At 34.2% G+C, this 18839-nt stretch overlaps 1 protein-coding gene across 1 annotated transcript; it reads right to left on the reverse strand.

The window, feature by feature from the left end:
- Positions 1–2710: 2710 nt before the first annotated feature.
- On the reverse strand, positions 2711–15871 carry LOC143446066 (uncharacterized). The gene is made up of 19 exons (XM_076945530.1): positions 15739–15871; positions 15185–15553; positions 14461–14640; positions 12593–12964; positions 9862–10047; positions 9117–9488; positions 7351–7536; positions 6613–6987; positions 6243–6431; positions 5981–6123; positions 5636–5765; positions 5256–5372; positions 4987–5066; positions 4580–4808; positions 4325–4363; positions 4114–4157; positions 3948–3996; positions 3645–3691; positions 2711–3405 (listed from the first exon to the last, which is right to left on the reverse strand). Exons 1-19 carry the CDS (start codon positions 15785–15787, stop codon positions 3331–3333), a joined length of 3231 nt encoding a protein of 1076 aa, XP_076801645.1. The 5' UTR covers positions 15788–15871; the 3' UTR covers positions 2711–3330.
- Between the last annotated feature and the right edge of the window lie 2968 nt (positions 15872–18839).

Here is an 18839-nt window from a genome sequence, read left to right on the forward strand (position 1 = left end):
ATGATTGTAAAAGTATGAACTAGCCTGTGAGTCCATAGCAGTTAACAAAGAGGATTAACGGAGTTAACTTTACTTCCGCATATTAGTTACTTCCGTATACCCACGCTTTCCCATTTCGCATGTGAATATTGCCCTCATACCCACACGTGATGACACATCCCGGTGCCGGTATTAATGATAAATAGCACAACGTAGGCTTCGTTATGTTTGCACACAATCATGCGGTTGTGATTATTTGTGACTGACTGCCTAAACATGCGATTGTGATCCATTGCTCGCCTAAAATAGGCAGGTAAAATTCAGACCTAAATTTATAATGAGCAAAAACGTGTATCTTAGTAACAAAAATCATTACAAATTTATAGCTTTAGCTCCGGGTACCAAAACTCAAATAAGTACACATTTGGACACAAATTAAAGTCAGGGTTAAGCTACAGTAGTACAGTAGCTTGGCAGAATATTTTTGTTCTTATGCTTCAGTTAGCAGGATGGACCTCTATGTGGTATATGGAAAAGTAGGGTAATGTTTGTCCTCTGACTGAGCAAAGTCTTTGCACGACTTAAACCTCGCGATGATCCGTCATCTCTTGAGTCTCGTTTATCTCTTGTGCAAATTCCGATTGTCACACCTTTTTTATTTTGTTTTATTGTTTTTGTTTTACATAATTTTATCAGAATTTTGAACTGTCTACCAGGTCCACTTAACAGGAGCTGGTGTCGGTACCGTCATGCTCAAGACCATTACAATGGTATGACGCCACCGGGTATCGAATTCGGGACTTGGAACAAGAAACTTGCATCATTGTGAGGCGCTCACGTCTGGATGGTGGAAGAAACACTAAAATTAACTCCACGCAAAGAATCGAAGCTCTGTTCAGGCGGACTGCGGCGAGGGTAACGTGACAAAGCCTTGCGCATGTTTAATACAGCTTGGTTGATAGAAGGAGGTATACTCAATGTTCTGCCCAGATGGTTCACACTTGCGTTGTTATTCGCTTATAAATTTTCAACAGTGCCTTAGTTTCCATTGACAATTGATAAAGTTGTTAGACGTTTGTCATCATTGATCAAATTTCGGGAATAAAAAAATGCTTGTAAAATGTTACAATATCTTCTTGTTTGTGCGTTCAAGTATGTCATAGAATTCTATAATGCTACAAAAAGTTTTAGTTACCCATTCCTTCTTGGCGTGCAAGATGTTATGCAGTGGCCATAAAAGCATTACTTTGTTGACGCTAGTTGGCGCAGTTAAACCAGTTATTCGCTTTGTGTAATTTTGTATTTATACCATTCTAGGAGGTCGCAGGGTAAACCCGTAGTGCGGGCAATTATTATTGGTGGTGGCATAGGTGGGCAGTACCGCGGTACAATAGTACCGAATTACTGTACCGCGAAACTTTTTCAGTACCGATACCGGTACCGTTGGTACTTTTAAGAAAGTACTGAATCTCTGTATAGAATTACTTTTTCCAGAAATTTCAGTCGATCCCGGTAATCAGTACTTTTCACGTGATAATTTCAAAATCTTAACAAGTATGTTTTCGAAAATACATGTTAATTAATTCTTAATACTAATTTTAGCATTTGTTGATCTTTTTGTAATCCAGAAATGTCAAGTAAAATTGCAAGCGATTAACGTCACATATGTTTTGACATGGAGTAACCTTTATCGAGGGCATAATTGCGGCAAACATTTCCATTTGCAGCTGCATCTTTTACACAAAAAGTACCGGTACCGGGTACCGACGAGGTACCAAACTACTTTTTTAAAACAGTACCAAATACTGGAACCGTCGGTACATATTTTGCAAAGTACCGGTACCGACGGTACTTTCAAAACACCGACAACTCACCTCTGGGTGGTGGTTATTTCATATTTAATGCCGGGATGGTTATTTCAGAAGAAAAGGAGACATTTGTGGTTGAATTTGTTATTTTAGTTGACGCCACTGCCAATATTATATAATATATATAACTATAATAATAAACTCTGACTGGGATGTCATTAAGAAACAATACTTCATTCCCGCCCTTCAATATTTTTATCGTCAGCCTTCTATTTCCAATAACCTGTATGTAGGTTGCTATTCAAACCGAGAAAAAGCAAAAAAATAAGTCTGCTATCATTTTTATGGTAATGCATTTTCAAGGTAAAAACTTTTTGCTTCGACCACTCTACGTCATTTGCTTTTCATTCCACGATTTTTAACGTTTATGGATTATCTCGAGGACGACTGTTAATAGACTCCGGCAATGGTGGCTCCGGCTTGGTCTGAGTGATTATACATTATGGTACTTGTGTACAAGGCCTAAGTCTCTGCAAAACATGCATTCAAGCCACTAGCTCCGGCTCGTTACCGTATACTTTTTTGCAGTTTAACGAGTTTATATATTTTCGTTCAGCGACTGGAGTTTGTCATCTGTGTGAAAAACTCATTCCTATTAGAGCTCTTCCAAGAATTTTTTGAAACAAAAGCTTTTCGCTCGGGCCCAGAATTTTTAATCCCGATTAACGAATGGTTTTCTTTGGACATTTATTTTACAGGAACCAGAAATATTGCAGTACTTCGCAGATGTGAAGACTGACTGACTGACTGACTGACTGACTATTATTGCTTTGTAACGCCAAACACGTAATAATAATTCAGCGCTGCAAGCTTGTATTCACTCCATGTAACCGCGGCTTTAAGGTCTGCTGTCTTTTGTTAACGTTGTATATGTATGTTTGCCCTTTTGCTAAGTTTTCCATCGGGCTTATAAATTATTATAAACTGCCTTAAACGTAACACATTTAGCTATTGATTTGACGTGAAGGTTGTGCAAAGTACAGTACTGTATCTAAGCCCTATTGCCACTGATGGCCAAGAGTCGCCTCTGCAAGTGTACTAAGAGATAAGGTGTGGTAAACATCTACAAATTCAACATTGCCAATAAGAGAACATTCCTCTAAAGTCTAACGTTTAGAGTCTAAACTTCCGTGTACAAGATTGTTATACGCAATAGTATTTAAACACATTAATGATGAAAGCTAAAGACAGGAGAAGTTAAACTAGGTGATAATAACATATTTACTATAATGTGCAAAAGGAAGATGGTTACGGTTCATAGATAGGTATTGATTTTGTATTGATTTTTCCCACAAACGTCTTGTTTGAGTTTGTGAGTGTGTAATGGCAACCAGCAGTGATGAAGGAGACTTAATTCGAGGATCATGTCATATTTCAATGATGATAATGAAGTAGCTATGCCAGCTCATGAAAAGTTCGTGTGCTCTTTTTAGATTGACTCATCTGTGAAAATGACGGCGGCCATTGACATGAGCTCTTAAATTTAAATTTCGCCATCATACGGTCCTTCAATATTTTCATAGTTTTGTCCTCTTCCGGTGTTTTCATAATTTGATGTCTAACACAAAAGTGAGAAAAAATCAAATCAATTTACAATCTTAATAACTACATGTACTGCTGAAATAAATTTATTTGGTTTTTCAACACCATCTAACCTTGGACTATGTTTCACATGCAAAACGATAAATGATGTAATCATAACAATAGTGTGATGCTTTATGATGTACAGACAACAAAATTCAGGTTTTACTGTATTTACAAAAAATACAATGCACATGCACTATTTTAAAAATTTACTGTAGCTTGTTGTTGGCCAGTGTGTACTTCCAAGTAGCCATCTTTGCCTAATAAAAGAAAATATAAGATATTTTGAACTGTTTTTCCGAAACTTCTATTGTCTTCCGAAAGTGTTTCGTGGATTTAAATGTTCTTAAGGATATAACGTAGTTCACTTTACACCCTATACAAAGACAACTTTATTTCACTACAAGATTATAAACTGGCTTAGCAGCTAACTTATAATTCATTTACAAAGATTGTGCAGCTTGTAGAATTGTTTTAAACAAAAACTTTAGAGTAATCTTAACATGTTTTAGATACCTTCTTTAAGCCTGTCTATGCTTTCATAAGCTCCATTTGTCCTATCAATCTGCAAAATATGCATTTAAATTAACGTTCAACTTATTTTAAACTTAAATTTTCATTTCATTCATAAGTAGCATTTAATGCAGTAGTGGACCAACAAGGAAGTTTTCATTAAAATTACATTGCCTTGCACATGGTTCTCCAATTCAACATATTCCTCATTCACTGGAAAAAATGAAAGCAAATACCAGTAAGGTAAGTAAAAGCAGCAGTGAAAATAAATAGCAGCAATAATGTGAACACTTTTTGATGGTTCTTTAGTCGTGTTAATTTTTTTAATTATAAACTGACATATATAATGACAGGCTATTTAGTTAATCTATTTAACTCACCCATCTGTGGAATTGTGTGATGGAAAGTTTTTGTTTTATCTAACAGAAATTTAACAAACTTTTAACGCAAAACTATCAACAAAATATAAAGTAGAAATTTTCAATCAAACTTTCTCAACAAAGTAATTCATGACGACAACTATGCAATTTTAAACTGATGATTGTCACTCTTTTACGTAACTCATTCCCTTCTGAGCACTATGTTTTGTGCAATCTTACAAATTTTTGCGATTGCTGTCGGGTAACATTTCCTACCTTCTGGTTGCAGTATTGGTTGCCTCCTTGTAATATAAAGTGCGAGCACAACTGTAATGCAGATGAGAGCAACAGCGGCAACGATTCCTCCAACAATTGCTCCTGTGTTATCTGGAGTTGGAGGTTGATCGATGTTGACAACAGTGACGTCAAACTCTATTAAATAGTTGTATGGTGGAAGGAGATGGCTCAGTATAAGATTGTAAGTTCCTTCGTCATTGGATGTCACCTGTGAAGTTCATTTTTAACTTAGTTTCGTGCATCGTTTTATCATTTGGAACATTTCAAAAATTTCAACCCGGATGATAAATAGTTTGCTATATATTGCGTAGTGTAGTAGTATAGTATTGCATGGTGTGCAATACATTGTCAAATGCAATGCCCTTACTTTAATGTATTACCCTTACCTGATTCCTTGTATACAAATAGTGGTGTTCATAGCCGTTGCTGAAAACAATATCTTTTCCATCATTAGAGACCGATTTATCTGCATAATTGAAATGTCATATGTGACTGATGCTTCAAACTTAACAACAACACTTAATAAACAAATATCACATAAACACCATAAAATATCATATACACAATAATGTTGTCACGGGTACTTTAAACTTAACGATAATATTTACAGTTGTTTCGAATAGTAACATGAATAAAATTAACAGCCAAAACCAACCATTTAAAGACAAAAAAACAAATTTCATTTCTGGGTTTGAAAAAAACGAAATGTCACAAACTTCTGTTTTATCAATTGTCCAACTACAAGAAATGTTTTCCATTCCAAAAGAAGCATCTAATGAAAAAATTTGTTTTTAACACTGTCTCGAATGTTTTGGCATGAAAACAATTAAGGAATTTTTTAAGAAAAAAATTTAAATTTCTAATTTGTAATAAAAATACTTTTCAACTTTCAAAATATAAAATAAATTTTGAAACTGTGTTTAACGTTAAGTATTTTGCTAAATGTTATATATGTTTTTAACATTATTATTTCATAAAAACAAAGCTCATTAATAGCCACAACAACGATACCTTTGGATTAAAATTATTTCTTACATTGTACGTTAACATGCTCTACCCTGGATCGTCCGGTGTCATTGTAAATCTGCGTATATGGCGTCACCACTTGACATGATATGGGTTTCATGTTGTCTTCCTTTTCTAGTTTGACGTGAAACATTTCATCCTACGTAATTACATCAAAATGCAGACGTTACATAAACTATGTTAACATTAACTTGTTGTAGTAAACGCAAGATTCTTTGTTGTGGTAAAACCAAGGCTTTAGATATATTACAAAAAGAAATAATTTTATTCTTAGTTTAGTCGAAAGGATAAAAAGTGCTATAAATAAAATCAAAATTAGAATTAGAAGGTGTGTTAATTTCGCAAAACGTTTACCTTTGATATTACATATCCAAGCTCATCAAAATAAAATATCAAGGATGTTACTTCAGGAAAAACGGTTTCATCATAATTGCATGCCAGGCTTGTGGTATCTCCTTCAGAAACGATCAGGTTTCCAGTCATTAACGGGTCGGAAGCTAAAAAGTAGATCTAGTAAATTGCTTAACAGAATATCTCGTTTAACAAGTGTGTGGCGATTGAAAATTTAGTTTATCAAGAGAAAATACCCTCTCACCCCTACAAACTACTACCTTACCTGACCAACATTGTAAATAGTTCTGCCCACTCCATTCTGCATTGGCTAGACATAATGTGTCACCAGATGGCAGTGCGGTTCCATTCGAGTAAAACAAATCTCCTGTCGGGCAACTGAACATTCCACTGGTTTTGTATGTTCGAGATGATGACGTAATCACAACACCATAAGGAAAAGATGATGGACAATCTGCATTGATTAGGTTAATATTTACAAATATTTAAACCAGTATTTTATTTAATGAATTCAAATGAAAAATAGTTTTTCTTGTATTATGAAAACTTTCAAACAATATTTAATTTATCAAAATCATATTCACTTTCAGAAACTTTACGCAGCACGATTTGTAGTTATCGTTCAAAATGCTCACCTTGCACCAGCATAGTTACAGAGCCTGGGATGATGACTGCTATAGCGCATCTCACTTCAATATTTATATCCCCAGCAACAAGTGGTTGAGTGATTGTCAATGCTGTTATTGTATGACTTTTTCCATCAATTGTTTGTTCAGTGCAAGTGATGGTGTCATACGTGCCTGGTGATGGAACAACACATCCACCGAATAGTCCTGAGTAAAACGAAGCACCACTTCCTTCACTGTCGAGCTCTCCTCCATAGAACCAAGAACATGTATCAGTATTTGATGTTGGTGTTGGAAACTGAGCAGTTACAATGAGATTGTTGAAACCAGTTGCCAATGGATTGTTTGGAGGATCAGTGCTGATTTTAGTTCCAGGCGATGCACCTAAATCAAAATTAATTCTAATTTTTGTAATTCAAAGCATAAAAACCCCAGAATATTCTAAACAAGATAAGCAGATGTTTCGTTTCGTTTCTATTTAGAAAAAGTCTCAATGCTGATGATGCTGATTCCTATGATAATTTTTTAAAATCTCCGTGCTGTTTTATTCATTCTTCCAATTATAAGTTGCTCCAAACATTATTCACTGAAATCTTTGTAATGTTTTATTTAGAAATTCTCAATTGAATACGTTTAAGTTTAAGTATGTATTTAGCAAATTATTAGGCAGTATTTCATGCAACAACAAGCCAATTTACTTTGTATGCTTTGCTGATGAGTGAACGTTTTGTAAAAAGCGTGACAAACCTGTACACTGGAGATTATCCTGAGCCAACCATTGTGCATTTGCCAAGCAAATCGTATTGCTAGATGACGGTGCTGTACCATTCGAGTAAAATAAATCTCCTGTTGGGCAACTGAACATTCCACTGGCTTGGTATGTTCGAGATGATGACGTAACCACAACACCATAGGAAAGAGATGATGGGCAATCTGTAAGGAAAACTTAATTTTTTGCCATAAACCTTAATAATCGTTAATTAAAGACCAACAAAGTGCAGCTGCAAATACTTTATAACAACTTTTAACAATTTTACTAACTTTTAACAATTTAACCAACTTTTAACAATTTTGAACACCTGTTTGGTTTGGTTACGAAAATTGTTGACTCATGAATATTTATCAACAAGTCCTAATTATTTATTATCTAAAGAAGTGACAAAAGAGTGCAAAAAGTTAAAATTAAATATAAATAATAGCAAAACAGAAATTGCAAAAATTACGTTTCATAATAATAAAGTATACAAGCCACGTTAACAAGTTTCGGTACAATTTGGGCATTTCTAATTAGAGCGGATTACATCTTCGCAAAACAAATAAATTTTTGATGCTGTGTGTATCAAACATGAACAGTGTACCGACACTTAATCACGCGACGCTTAATCACCGACACATAATCACTAGGACATTTAATCACGCGACACATAATCACTAGGACATTTAATCACGCGACTTGGATACTTAATCACGCGACATTTAATCACGCGACATATAAACACTTGGATGTCGGAAAAGCGTGAGGAAAATTCAGTAATTCAAGCTCGTGTGCATCTCTCTGTGGGAATGGCGATGTGGATTGCTTTTAAGGTTGGCCTAAAGCCAAAGGCTATTAGTCTTTCTTTCAGAACTCCCCGACGATTGTCTTTGACTCCGTTGCGCCGGCTTTCTCTATAATGTTTCTTTAAATCAACACCAGCTTCATAAAGTCTAATTGTTATATTGTCCGAAGTAAGTTGTATCACAATAGAAACATTTTCATCATCTTTTCACATTTAAACAAAACCATAACTCCAATTCAGTAATGAACAGTCCAGAAGGTAAAACTGATATTATGTGTAGAGACAAGAAGGGGAGATTTTAACCAAACCTTAGTTTTTATACAAACACATTAGCCAATCAGGAAATAACATGTCATTTTGCATTGCTACGTATAACCTATGTAATATTAATATCTAACATTATTCTATTGTCACAACGTGCAACGTGCACAAATGCAACGTGCAACGTTTCTGCAAGGAATTGCTGGTACTCAACCTTCTATTCCAATGCGGTACAAGGCACTGAAACTGCGCGTGCAAAACACAGTTATCTGTCAAGCGAGATTTTAGTGCAGTTGCTTACATTTCCCATGCATAACATTGCTGTGAATTGTAAATGTAAATAAACATTGTAAATGTGTGATTAAATGTCGCGTGATTAAATGTCCTAGTGATTATGTGTCGCGTGATTAAATGTCCTAGTGATTATGTGTCGCGTGATTAAGTGTCGCGTGATTAAATGTCCTAGTGATTATGTGTCGGTGATTAAACGTCGCGTGATCAAGTGTCGCGTGATTAAGTGTCACCAAACCCATGTGTTTTTATGTACGGATTCTTTATTTTTTTAAATTACTGTAATTAAACTGTTTTAATTGCATTTGTCTATTTTATGATATATGCAAATGTTGCTCCATATATTACTTTAACATTTAATTGAAATATTCATGAACTATTTATATAAATATCACCGCTTACCTTGCACTGTCCTAGTGATAGGACCAGGTGTGGTTGCAGTCGTACATCTCACTTCAATATTTACATTCCCAGAAACAAGTGGTTGAGTGATTGTCAATATTGTTATTGTGTGATTTGTTCCATCAATTGTTTGTTCAGTGCAAGTGATGGTGTCATATGTGCCTGGTGATGGAACAGCACATCCACCGAATAGTCCTGAGTAAAACGAAGCACCACTTCCTTCACTGTCGAGCTCTCCTCCATAGAACCAAGAACATGTATCAGTATTTGATGTTGGTGTTGGAAACTGAGCAGTTACAATGAGATTGTTGAAACCAGTTGCCAATGGATTGTTTGGAGGATCAGTGCTGATTTTAGTTCCAGGCGATGCACCTAAATCAGAATTAATTCTAATTTTTGTAATTCAAAGCATAAAAAACCCCAGAATATTCTAAACAAGATAAGCAGATGTTTCGTTTCGTTTCTATTTAGAAAAAGTTTCAATGCTGATGATGCTGATGATGCTGATTCCTATGATAATGTTTTAAAATCTCCGTGCTGTTTTATTCATTCTTCCAATTATAAGTTGCTCCAAACATTATTCACTGAAATCTTTGTATTGTTTTATTTAAAAATTCTCAATTGAATACGTTTAACTTTAAGTACGTATGTAGCAAATTATTAGGCAGTATTTCATGCAACAACAAGCCGATTTACTTTGTATGCTTTGCTGATGAGTGAACATTTTGTAAAAAGCGTGACAAACCTGTACACAGGAGATTATCCTGAGCCAACCATTGTGCATTTGCCAAGCAAATCGTATTGCTAGATGAAGGTGCTGTACCATTCGAGTAAAATAAATCTCCTGTCGGGCAACTGAACATTCCACTGGCTTGGTATGTTCGAGATGATGATGTAACCACAACACCATACGAAAGAGATGATTGACAATCTGTAGAAAGCATAACGTATATTGAAGCTTTGATGCTCACGTTTAAATAAGGTTGTTTTAAAATGTAGTAGTTGAACAATGAGAAGAGAAGTTTTATTGTAAATGCAAACATTCTTAATACAGCAGGCTGTATATTGCGAATAAAACAAAGACGTAAACATCTTTGAATGAAAAATTGTACTTTGTTTCTTGGAGGGTTTGGTGACACTTAATCACGCGACACTTACTCACGCGACGCTTAATCACCGACACATAATCACTAGGAAATTTAATCACGCGAAACATAATCACTAGGACATTTAATCACGCGACATTTAATCACACATTTACAACTTCAAGTTTCAAGTAGCATTGTATTTACGGTGTAACGTTTTGATGGTACTTTGGTCAAGAGCTTCGGTGACAATAGAATAATGTTAAATATTACATAGGTTATACGTAGCAATGCAAAATGACATGTTATTTCCTCATTGGCTAATGTGTTTGAATAAAAACTAAGGTTTGATTAAAATCTCCCTTTCTTGTCTCTAAACATAATATCAGTTTTACCTTCTGGACTGTTCATTACTGAATTGGAGTTATAGTTTTGTTTAAATGTGAAAAGATGATAAAAATGTTTCTAATGTGATACAACTTATTTCGGACAATATAACAATTAGACTTTATGAAGCTGGTGTTGATTTAAAGAAACATTATAGAGAAAGCCGGCGAAACGGAGTCAAAGACAATCGTCGGGGAGTTCTAAAAGAAAGACTAATAGCCTTTGGCTTTAGGCCAATCTTGAAAGCAATCCACATCGCCATTCCCACAGTTGGATGCACACGAGCTTGAATTACTGATATTTCCTCACGCTTTTCCGACATCCAAGTGATTATATGTCGCGTGATTAAGTATCCAAGTCGCGTGATTAAATGTACTAGTGATTATGTGTCGCGTGATTAACTGTCCTAGTGATTATGTGTCGGTGATTAAGTGTCGCGTGATTAAGTGTCGCGTGATTAAGTGTCGGTACACCTTCTTGGAGAACTTTGTTAAAACTAACAATTTGATTTGGATCCTATACTTGTGCGATTTCCTCACTTTGTGCAAAACAATTTTATAGAACTTACGCGTAGCAAAACGTAAGCACATTGCGTAGCATAAGCGCTTTAAAAGCTTTTTAACTCAACTTTACTTATCACAACAATAATAACTTACATTGTATCTTCAAATTGTCAGTAAAACATTATTCTTTTTACCAAGTTTATATAACTCAAGTTTAAGTGGAAAATGACATGAAGCATGAAATTAGGTAGAGCTTATTTGAATTGCCCTGACAATTCAAATTTCAAAGTCAACGCAATAAACTCCCACAGTCAAGTATGAACATCTTAGGCCGAACCCGTAAATTTTTCAATCTTATTCTTTGAAATACTGGGCTCATACCAAGTAAATTGACTTCCCAATGATTGTTTTGTATATTTTTTTTATGCACATTACTTTAGTTCATAGCAGCATTACTAGATTTGGTGTACCGACACTTAATCACGCGGCACTTTACACACGCGACGCTTAATCACCGACACATAATCACTACGACACTTAATCACGCGACACATAATCACTAGGACATTTAATCACGCGACACATAATCACTAGGACGCGACACGCGACTTGGATACTTGATAATCACGCGACTTGGATACTTAATCACGCGACATTTAATCACGCGACACATAATCACTTGGATGTCGGAAAAGCGTGAGGAAATATCAGTAGCATCTCTCTGTGGGGATGGCGATGTGGATTCTATTGTCACCGAAGCTCTTGACCAAAGTACCATCAAAACGTTACACCGTAAAATACAATGCTACTTGAAACTTGAAATTGTAAATGTGTGATTAAATGTCCTAGTGATTATGTGTCGCGTGATTAAATGTCACCAAACCACTAGATTTGGTGGAAAGTCCTTTTTTGAATAGAATTAGAATATTGGTTCGCGTTTGTAACCGATTCAAGGTTAGTTTTGTTCGGTGTGCGCTGGAAATGTTTTATGTATTAAATGAAAAATTTTGTGGGTCAGGCTGAAGAAGTCAATATACAGGTCCTGGCAATTTTGTACGATAGTCCTAACTCCCAAACAAGTACATTTTTATGGTTTATGATTTGTCGGTGATTTTACATTTCTGTTGGATAATGACGAACACATCTATTTTATAAAATATTGTTGGAAACGTTTTATAGTTCAGAATAATTTAACATGTCTCTTTAGCTTCCAGTTGTTTACTTTCTTAGTATTTTCATTTTTCATTTCAAAAAGAAATATTAGGATTAATTTCAATCAATTGGTAAAGTAAGAAATCAAGAAATTGATTTGCATGAAAAAAATTTACGCTTTTGCCAAGCATTTTATTTAGTTTATTACAACTATTTTCTTAATTAAGCTACGATGGTAGAAATATGTTTAATACTTTTCCGTTTAAGACAATATAATTTTGCGCAAAAACTCACAATAAAACTTTGTAGGAAGTTACTCGTTTTCTTGTGCTTCAAAAACAAAACTTACCTTGCACAGTCTTAGTAATAGGACCAGGTGTGTTAGTTAAAATTAAGCATCTCACTTCGACATTTTTATCCCCAGGAACAAGTGGTTGAGTGATTGTCAATGTTGTTATTATGTGATTTGTTCCATCAATTGTTTGTTCAGTGCAAGTGATGCTGTCATATGTGCCTGGTAATGGAACAACACATCCACCAAATATTCCTGAATAAAACTGAGCACCACTTCCACTGTCCAGCTCTCCTCCATAGAACCAAAAACAGGCATCAGTATTTGATGTTGGTGCTGGAAACTGAGCAGTTACAATGAGATTGTTGAAACCAGTTGCCAATGGATTGTTTGGGGGGTTGGTGCTGATTTTAGCAGTGGCTGATGCACCTAAATGGAAACAAAATTCCATACTATTGTTTGTTATACGTGGTTTTGTGCAATGAAAGCGTTTGTGCGTTTGATAGTAATATCAGCCCAAATAAAATTTTCGTACGCCCGATATAATTTGCTTATAACCAAGCTACTGAAAAAATATTATGTAAATTTGCAAGAATTTGTTTTTATTTAAAGTCAAACTTAAAAGCTAATCTATCTTGACCGTTTTTTTTTATAGAATATAGAACCTTCCAAGCGTAGCTTGTAACCATTTTTGTGGGTTTATACCAAACAAAATACAAAAGCTACCGAGATCATTCTTGCACAATTTTAGAAACATGTTGAAACTTATACTTGTTGTGATTATTTTTGTTGTGAAACTTGTTGTGATTTCTTTATAACTTACTTTTTTGTTATAGTTTTGGTACTGACCTTCATCTAAACAATTTTTCAAAATATTTCTTTGAATAGCCGCCAATCAACTTGATTGGCAGTTGTGTAATCTGCTTTGCGAACAACTTTCTCATGTCAGGATTATATCGTAATGGTCGTAATGAAAGAAGAAGTTTTTGTTATTTCAGCGATTTACAATTGTTACAACAATTACATGTCATTATGTCATTTGCATTTTTTACTTTTATAAGTTTCAATCAAACGAAGATATTTTTATCTTTTACGTAACAGATTTTTATTTGTAACGTAACAGATTGTTATTGTTAACAACAGTTATTTTGCTTGATTATATGATACCATTGCAAACGTTGTTTAAACAAAAGAAGTTTCCCAAGTATATGGAGACAACACAAAGCAAATTTAGGTTACATATAGGTTTAAAGCATGTAGAAAATTTGCATACAAATATACCTGCTTTATTATCATTGTTATTAGTAAAACAAAAGTAAAAATAGGTCTCAGACACGTTTTGCAAATGATGTGAGTAAACCATGGATACTGGGTTGTGGGTTATCTGGAACAAACTTTGACTTTGCTTTTCAAGACTCTTTCAGCCATTTTGGCCTACGGAACGTTTGGGTTTGGAAAATAAAAAACGACAATTTTGCAAGCTTTGACTTAGATGTCTATTTTACGCTAGTTCAAGTACGTTTCAAGCAAGTACGACAAATGCGAGAAATAAGAAACATAATTGATTCCACTCAGGAAACGCCCGAAGATTTAAGCTTCCTATCGTTAACAATTCTTGCACAAAACCAAATTCTTTAGCTTTTGTTTGCATTGCAGCCACACTTGGACAAAATAGGGGTAAAGGTTTAAGGTAAAGTTAAACTGGGGTAAACTTATCCCACTGAAGTTAAAACCGCGAACGATTTACCAGCAAAACGGATCAACGCAATATGACGCAATAAGCAATAAAGTTATTTTCTAAAACGATAATTATTTTCGGTTTTACTGGGTTTAAAACAGGAACTGAAAAATGCTAAAACATGGTATTAAGGTTCATGAAAAAGCATCAAATAAAAAGTTTTCTGTGAAATGATAGGTCTACTTACATTGTAAATGTGTTTGACCATTCCATTCTGCATTTGCCAAGCATGTTGTATCACCAGATGACAATGAAGTTCCATTCGAGTAAAATAAATCCCCTGTCGAGCAACTAAACATTCCACTGGCTTGGTATGTTTGAGATGATGACGTAACCACAACACCATAGGAAAGAGATGATGGACAATCTGAAAGGAAACTTAAATTTTTGTCATAATCCTTACATAATCGCATAATCGTTAAGTAAAGACCAACAAAGTGTAGCTGCAAATACTTTAGCACCAACTTTTAACAATTTAGAACACGTGTTTGGTTTGGTTACGAAATATTGTTGACTCATGAATATTTATCAACAAGTCGTAATTATTTATTATCTAAAGAAGTAACAAAAGAGTGCAAAAAGTTAAAAATAAATATAAATAATAATAGCAAAATAGAAATTGCAAAAATTACGTTTCATAATAATAAGGTATACAAGCCACGTTAACAAGTTTTGCCACAATTTAAGCATTTCTAATTAGAGAAGATTTCATCTTCGCAAAACAAATAAATTTTTGATGCTGTGTGTATCAAACATGTGTTTTTATGTACGGATTCTTTATTTTTTTAAAGTTGATTAAACTGTTTTAATTGCATTTGCTTCTTTATGATATTTGCAAATATTGTTCCATATACAACTTTAACAGTAATCTGAAATATTCATGAACTATTTATATAAATATCTCCGCTTACTTTGCACTGTTCTAGTGATAGGACCAGGTGTGGTTGCTAACGAACATCTCACTTCAATGTTTAAATTCCCAGCAACAAGTGGTTGAATGATTGTCAATGTTGTTACTGTGTGATTTGTGCCATCAATTGTTTGTTCAGTGCAAGTGATGCTGTCATATGTGCCTGGAGCTGGAGGGTCACATCCACCAAATATGGCACTGTAAAAATAAGTACCACTTCCACTGTCCAGCTCTCCTCCATAGAACCAAGCGCATGAATCAGTATTTGATGTTGGTGTTGGAAACTGAGCAGTTACAATGAGATTGTTGAAACCAGTTGCCAATGGATTGTACGGAGGATCAGTGCTGATTGTTGTGGTTGCTGCCGCTCCTAGAACAACTACTGGTAAACAGCTACCCACTAGTATTAAAGATCATGTCTCTTTGAATTGAAGATTTTTACACATTTCTTGACAAACATAAGGCATGTCCGACAAGGAACTTTTAACTGGAAATAAAATTCAGGAAAAAATAGGGAAATACTTTATTTGTATAATATTTGAAAACTATATTTACCTTTCACAGCCAGTAGGATAATTGCAAACGTTTCAATCTTCAACTTCATCGTTTGTTTTTTTAAAACAGATTTAATTGTTTTTAAAAGTAAAACTTCTATACCTTACTATTACTTCATCTATTAACGTTTATCAATAGCAAAATGAAATTAAGTTAATTTATTGAAAATATATCACAAACAGACATGTATGTGCAGTACAACCTGCTGTAGTAATGGTAACTAAACTTATTTTATTCAATCACAAATTGATTTTCGAGTTTTAATTTATCTTTACCCTTTAAAAATGACAATGAAGGGCATGTGTATGGCAATTTTGAATGACAACTTGATTGCAAAAAGAGTTCTGTTCCCGCTTGCTCTTCGTCAAGTGTTAATCATTAAATGATGTAAACCAATTTGATAAACTTTTGTTCTTATACATGTACTCCTAAGTACAATATATAGGTTTGGAATACAAACTGTGTGATTGAGTCCATCAAAATGAGGTTATATAAATTAGGGTCTTTTTGACAATGTACAGACATTTAATCACGCGATACTTAATCACCGACGTCTGGTGATAAAAAGTCCGAGGGTTGAAGTGACTGTGTGTTTAATAGTTTAATGATTAACTGTCGGTAAACCCTTTTTGTCTGCCGTCAGTCACGTGGTCCTCCAGCTGTGTTCATTAAAATGTCAATATCACCAAACCAACTGTCAATAGTACTCAAAACCATAATGATGAGAAACACTTTTCATGTAAACATTGTTCTAATTTGTGTCGAGTTAGGTTAATATATATATGTTGGTATTATATTTATACCGTTCCACTACAATCAACTATCTGCTGATGGCACTTCTACAATTGTTACTTTGCAAAATGTGTGTTTATTAAGAGCTTTTCTTTAACTTGTATGGAATCGTGGTACTGCTGCAACTCTTGGAAGTGCTGCAAAGTAAGACGATATTTCAAACTGTAATTTCAAATTTTAAATTACAATTTACTGTACAAAAGCTAGTAGCTAAGTATACTTTACTTTCACTTTGCAAATTGAAATTATAATTCTACACTCTACATTATGAGTTGATCAAACAAACATTAGTTGAGTAGTTTCTCGTGTGCAAACAATACTTTAGCATTCTAATAAATCACTCATATCATGTTCATCTTTTATAATAACGAGCATCGTAACATAACATTAAAAAAATAACAGATTGTGACAAAATACTGCATTAAAATTAAAAGTAAAATATGATGTATACGATGCTGGTAATATACAAATTACGTTTCTACTAATACTCGTTGCTATTGAGCGATGTATATACACAGTATCTCTAATACACTGTCTGAATGATTCGAGCTTAACCAAAAATAGTCAAATGTATCTTGTCAGCACAAAGTGAATCGACTCAATAAAACACTCTCACCGGTCACCCACTTACCTTATTTACATTACTACATTACATTTGGTATATTATTAGATTAGACTGATAAAGATGGAAAAATAAGAACAAAGTAAAATAATTGTTGAGAAATGAATCACTTACTGTACAGTAGTACTCACTTAGTTAATACGTAGGCCTACGTAATTATTCATATAAATTACGTTAATACGTTAATACATTCATAGAGTATGTACTGGATTACTTACGAAGTACTTCGTAATATTAACTTCGTCCTTAAACTAGCTTGTAATACTTGTAGTACTTATACCGTTTTTAAGAAACAACTTGCACATAAAGTAAACAGATCACACTCTTGATACATTGTGTTTTGCAAATAAACCGAAATGTTAAGCTAACGTTCATTTATTCATTCATTCACTATTTAATCACCTTACTAAATTAAATTATGAATTTTTCTCATTTTGAATCGTTCCACAATTCAAGAATGTCTTAGTGAGAATATAAGGTTAGGTTTTTCAGCGGAAGGTTTTACTCCGCCACCTTAGCCCTGCGACGTCATAAGAACGTGGGAGTTTTGCAATTATTAAATTCTAATGTTATTCGTAAAAGATTACACAATTCTGCTAAATTAATGTTTCATAAAAAGCAAAAACAATAAAAGGTAATAAAAGTTAGTTTGAAAATTTGGCTATGGTTTTGATTTCAACGCCACATATCTGTAATGAAATGCACAAACAAAGTTAAAGTTACGTTTAAAGTGAGGGACAAGTCCAAAAACAAGTCGGCTTGAGATATAATATAGTTGGTACTGTGTATGTAGTTGTCAGTAAATATAGTGGTGAAAGAATTTGTACTAATAAATTATGGTTAAGTAGTTATTGCATATAAATAAGTGGCAAAAAAACGCAAATTCTTTACCTGCTACTAATCACCTACCGATGGAGACGTATTCCATCCAAAACGCGGTAGCTAGCCACTACTACTAGTAGCCGCTACTATCATCCCTAATTCAAATCTCAGTCTTCCGGTATGTCGTTTTTCATTGTGACGTCATAATTATCGCTGTCTTCGTCATAATAGGAAACCAACTTTGCAATACCATTCTGACAATAACTAGGCCTACGTAACCACTACATAATACTAAAAATCCTTTCACCAATTAATTTACTTACAACTGCTCTTTTTGGTCTTTTGGGGTCAAATTTGGAGTCTTTCATATCTCCGTGCAACAACCAAAAGATAAATATTTAACTTAACTCACTATGAGGCTTCAACAGTTAGCAGTGACTGCGTACATGAAATAGCAACTAGTGGCAACCTTTTATTATTTTAAACCCTAAAGTGATGTTGTTTGCTGATCAAATATGTGATTTGAACATACGTTTTGTGTAAACAAGGTTTCAGCATTGTGATAAGCAGCTAACATCAAACATTTATTATAACGCAATTATGTCACAGCGCAATAAAACTATAGAACCGGGTACTTGGTATTTCACGATAAAATAGTTATGTTTAAATATCGATCAAACCAAAAATCAAACAAAACACGTTGAGCTAAAATAACCTACCGAGTGAAATCTGCTTCCAGTCGTATGGCGAGTACTTGGCACAATACTGTAACCAGGCACAGTGACAAGCTATGAGAAAGTTCTTAATTTATCCAAAATTACCTAAAGATGTTGTTAACAAATTAACTCAAGTATTTCTACCAGAT

This window comes from Clavelina lepadiformis, chromosome 2 (genome assembly GCF_947623445.1).
Source record: "Clavelina lepadiformis chromosome 2, kaClaLepa1.1, whole genome shotgun sequence".
NCBI lineage: Eukaryota > Metazoa > Chordata > Ascidiacea > Aplousobranchia > Clavelinidae > Clavelina > Clavelina lepadiformis.

Bases quoted from the DNA above. Each gene is read 5' to 3' on its own strand.
- LOC143446066 (XM_076945530.1), bottom strand. From the start codon at position 15,787: ATGAAGTTGAAGATTGAAACGTTTGCAATTATCCTACTGGCTGTGAAA. The intron at 10,048-12,592 runs GTAAGTTTTGTT...TGCTTTCTACAG, and splicing joins TATTACTAAGACTGTGCAAG to ATTGTCAATCATCTCTTTCG. The intron at 4,809-4,986 runs GTAAGGGTAATA...TGAACTTCACAG, and splicing joins ATTTGTATACAAGGAATCAG to GTGACATCCAATGACGAAGG.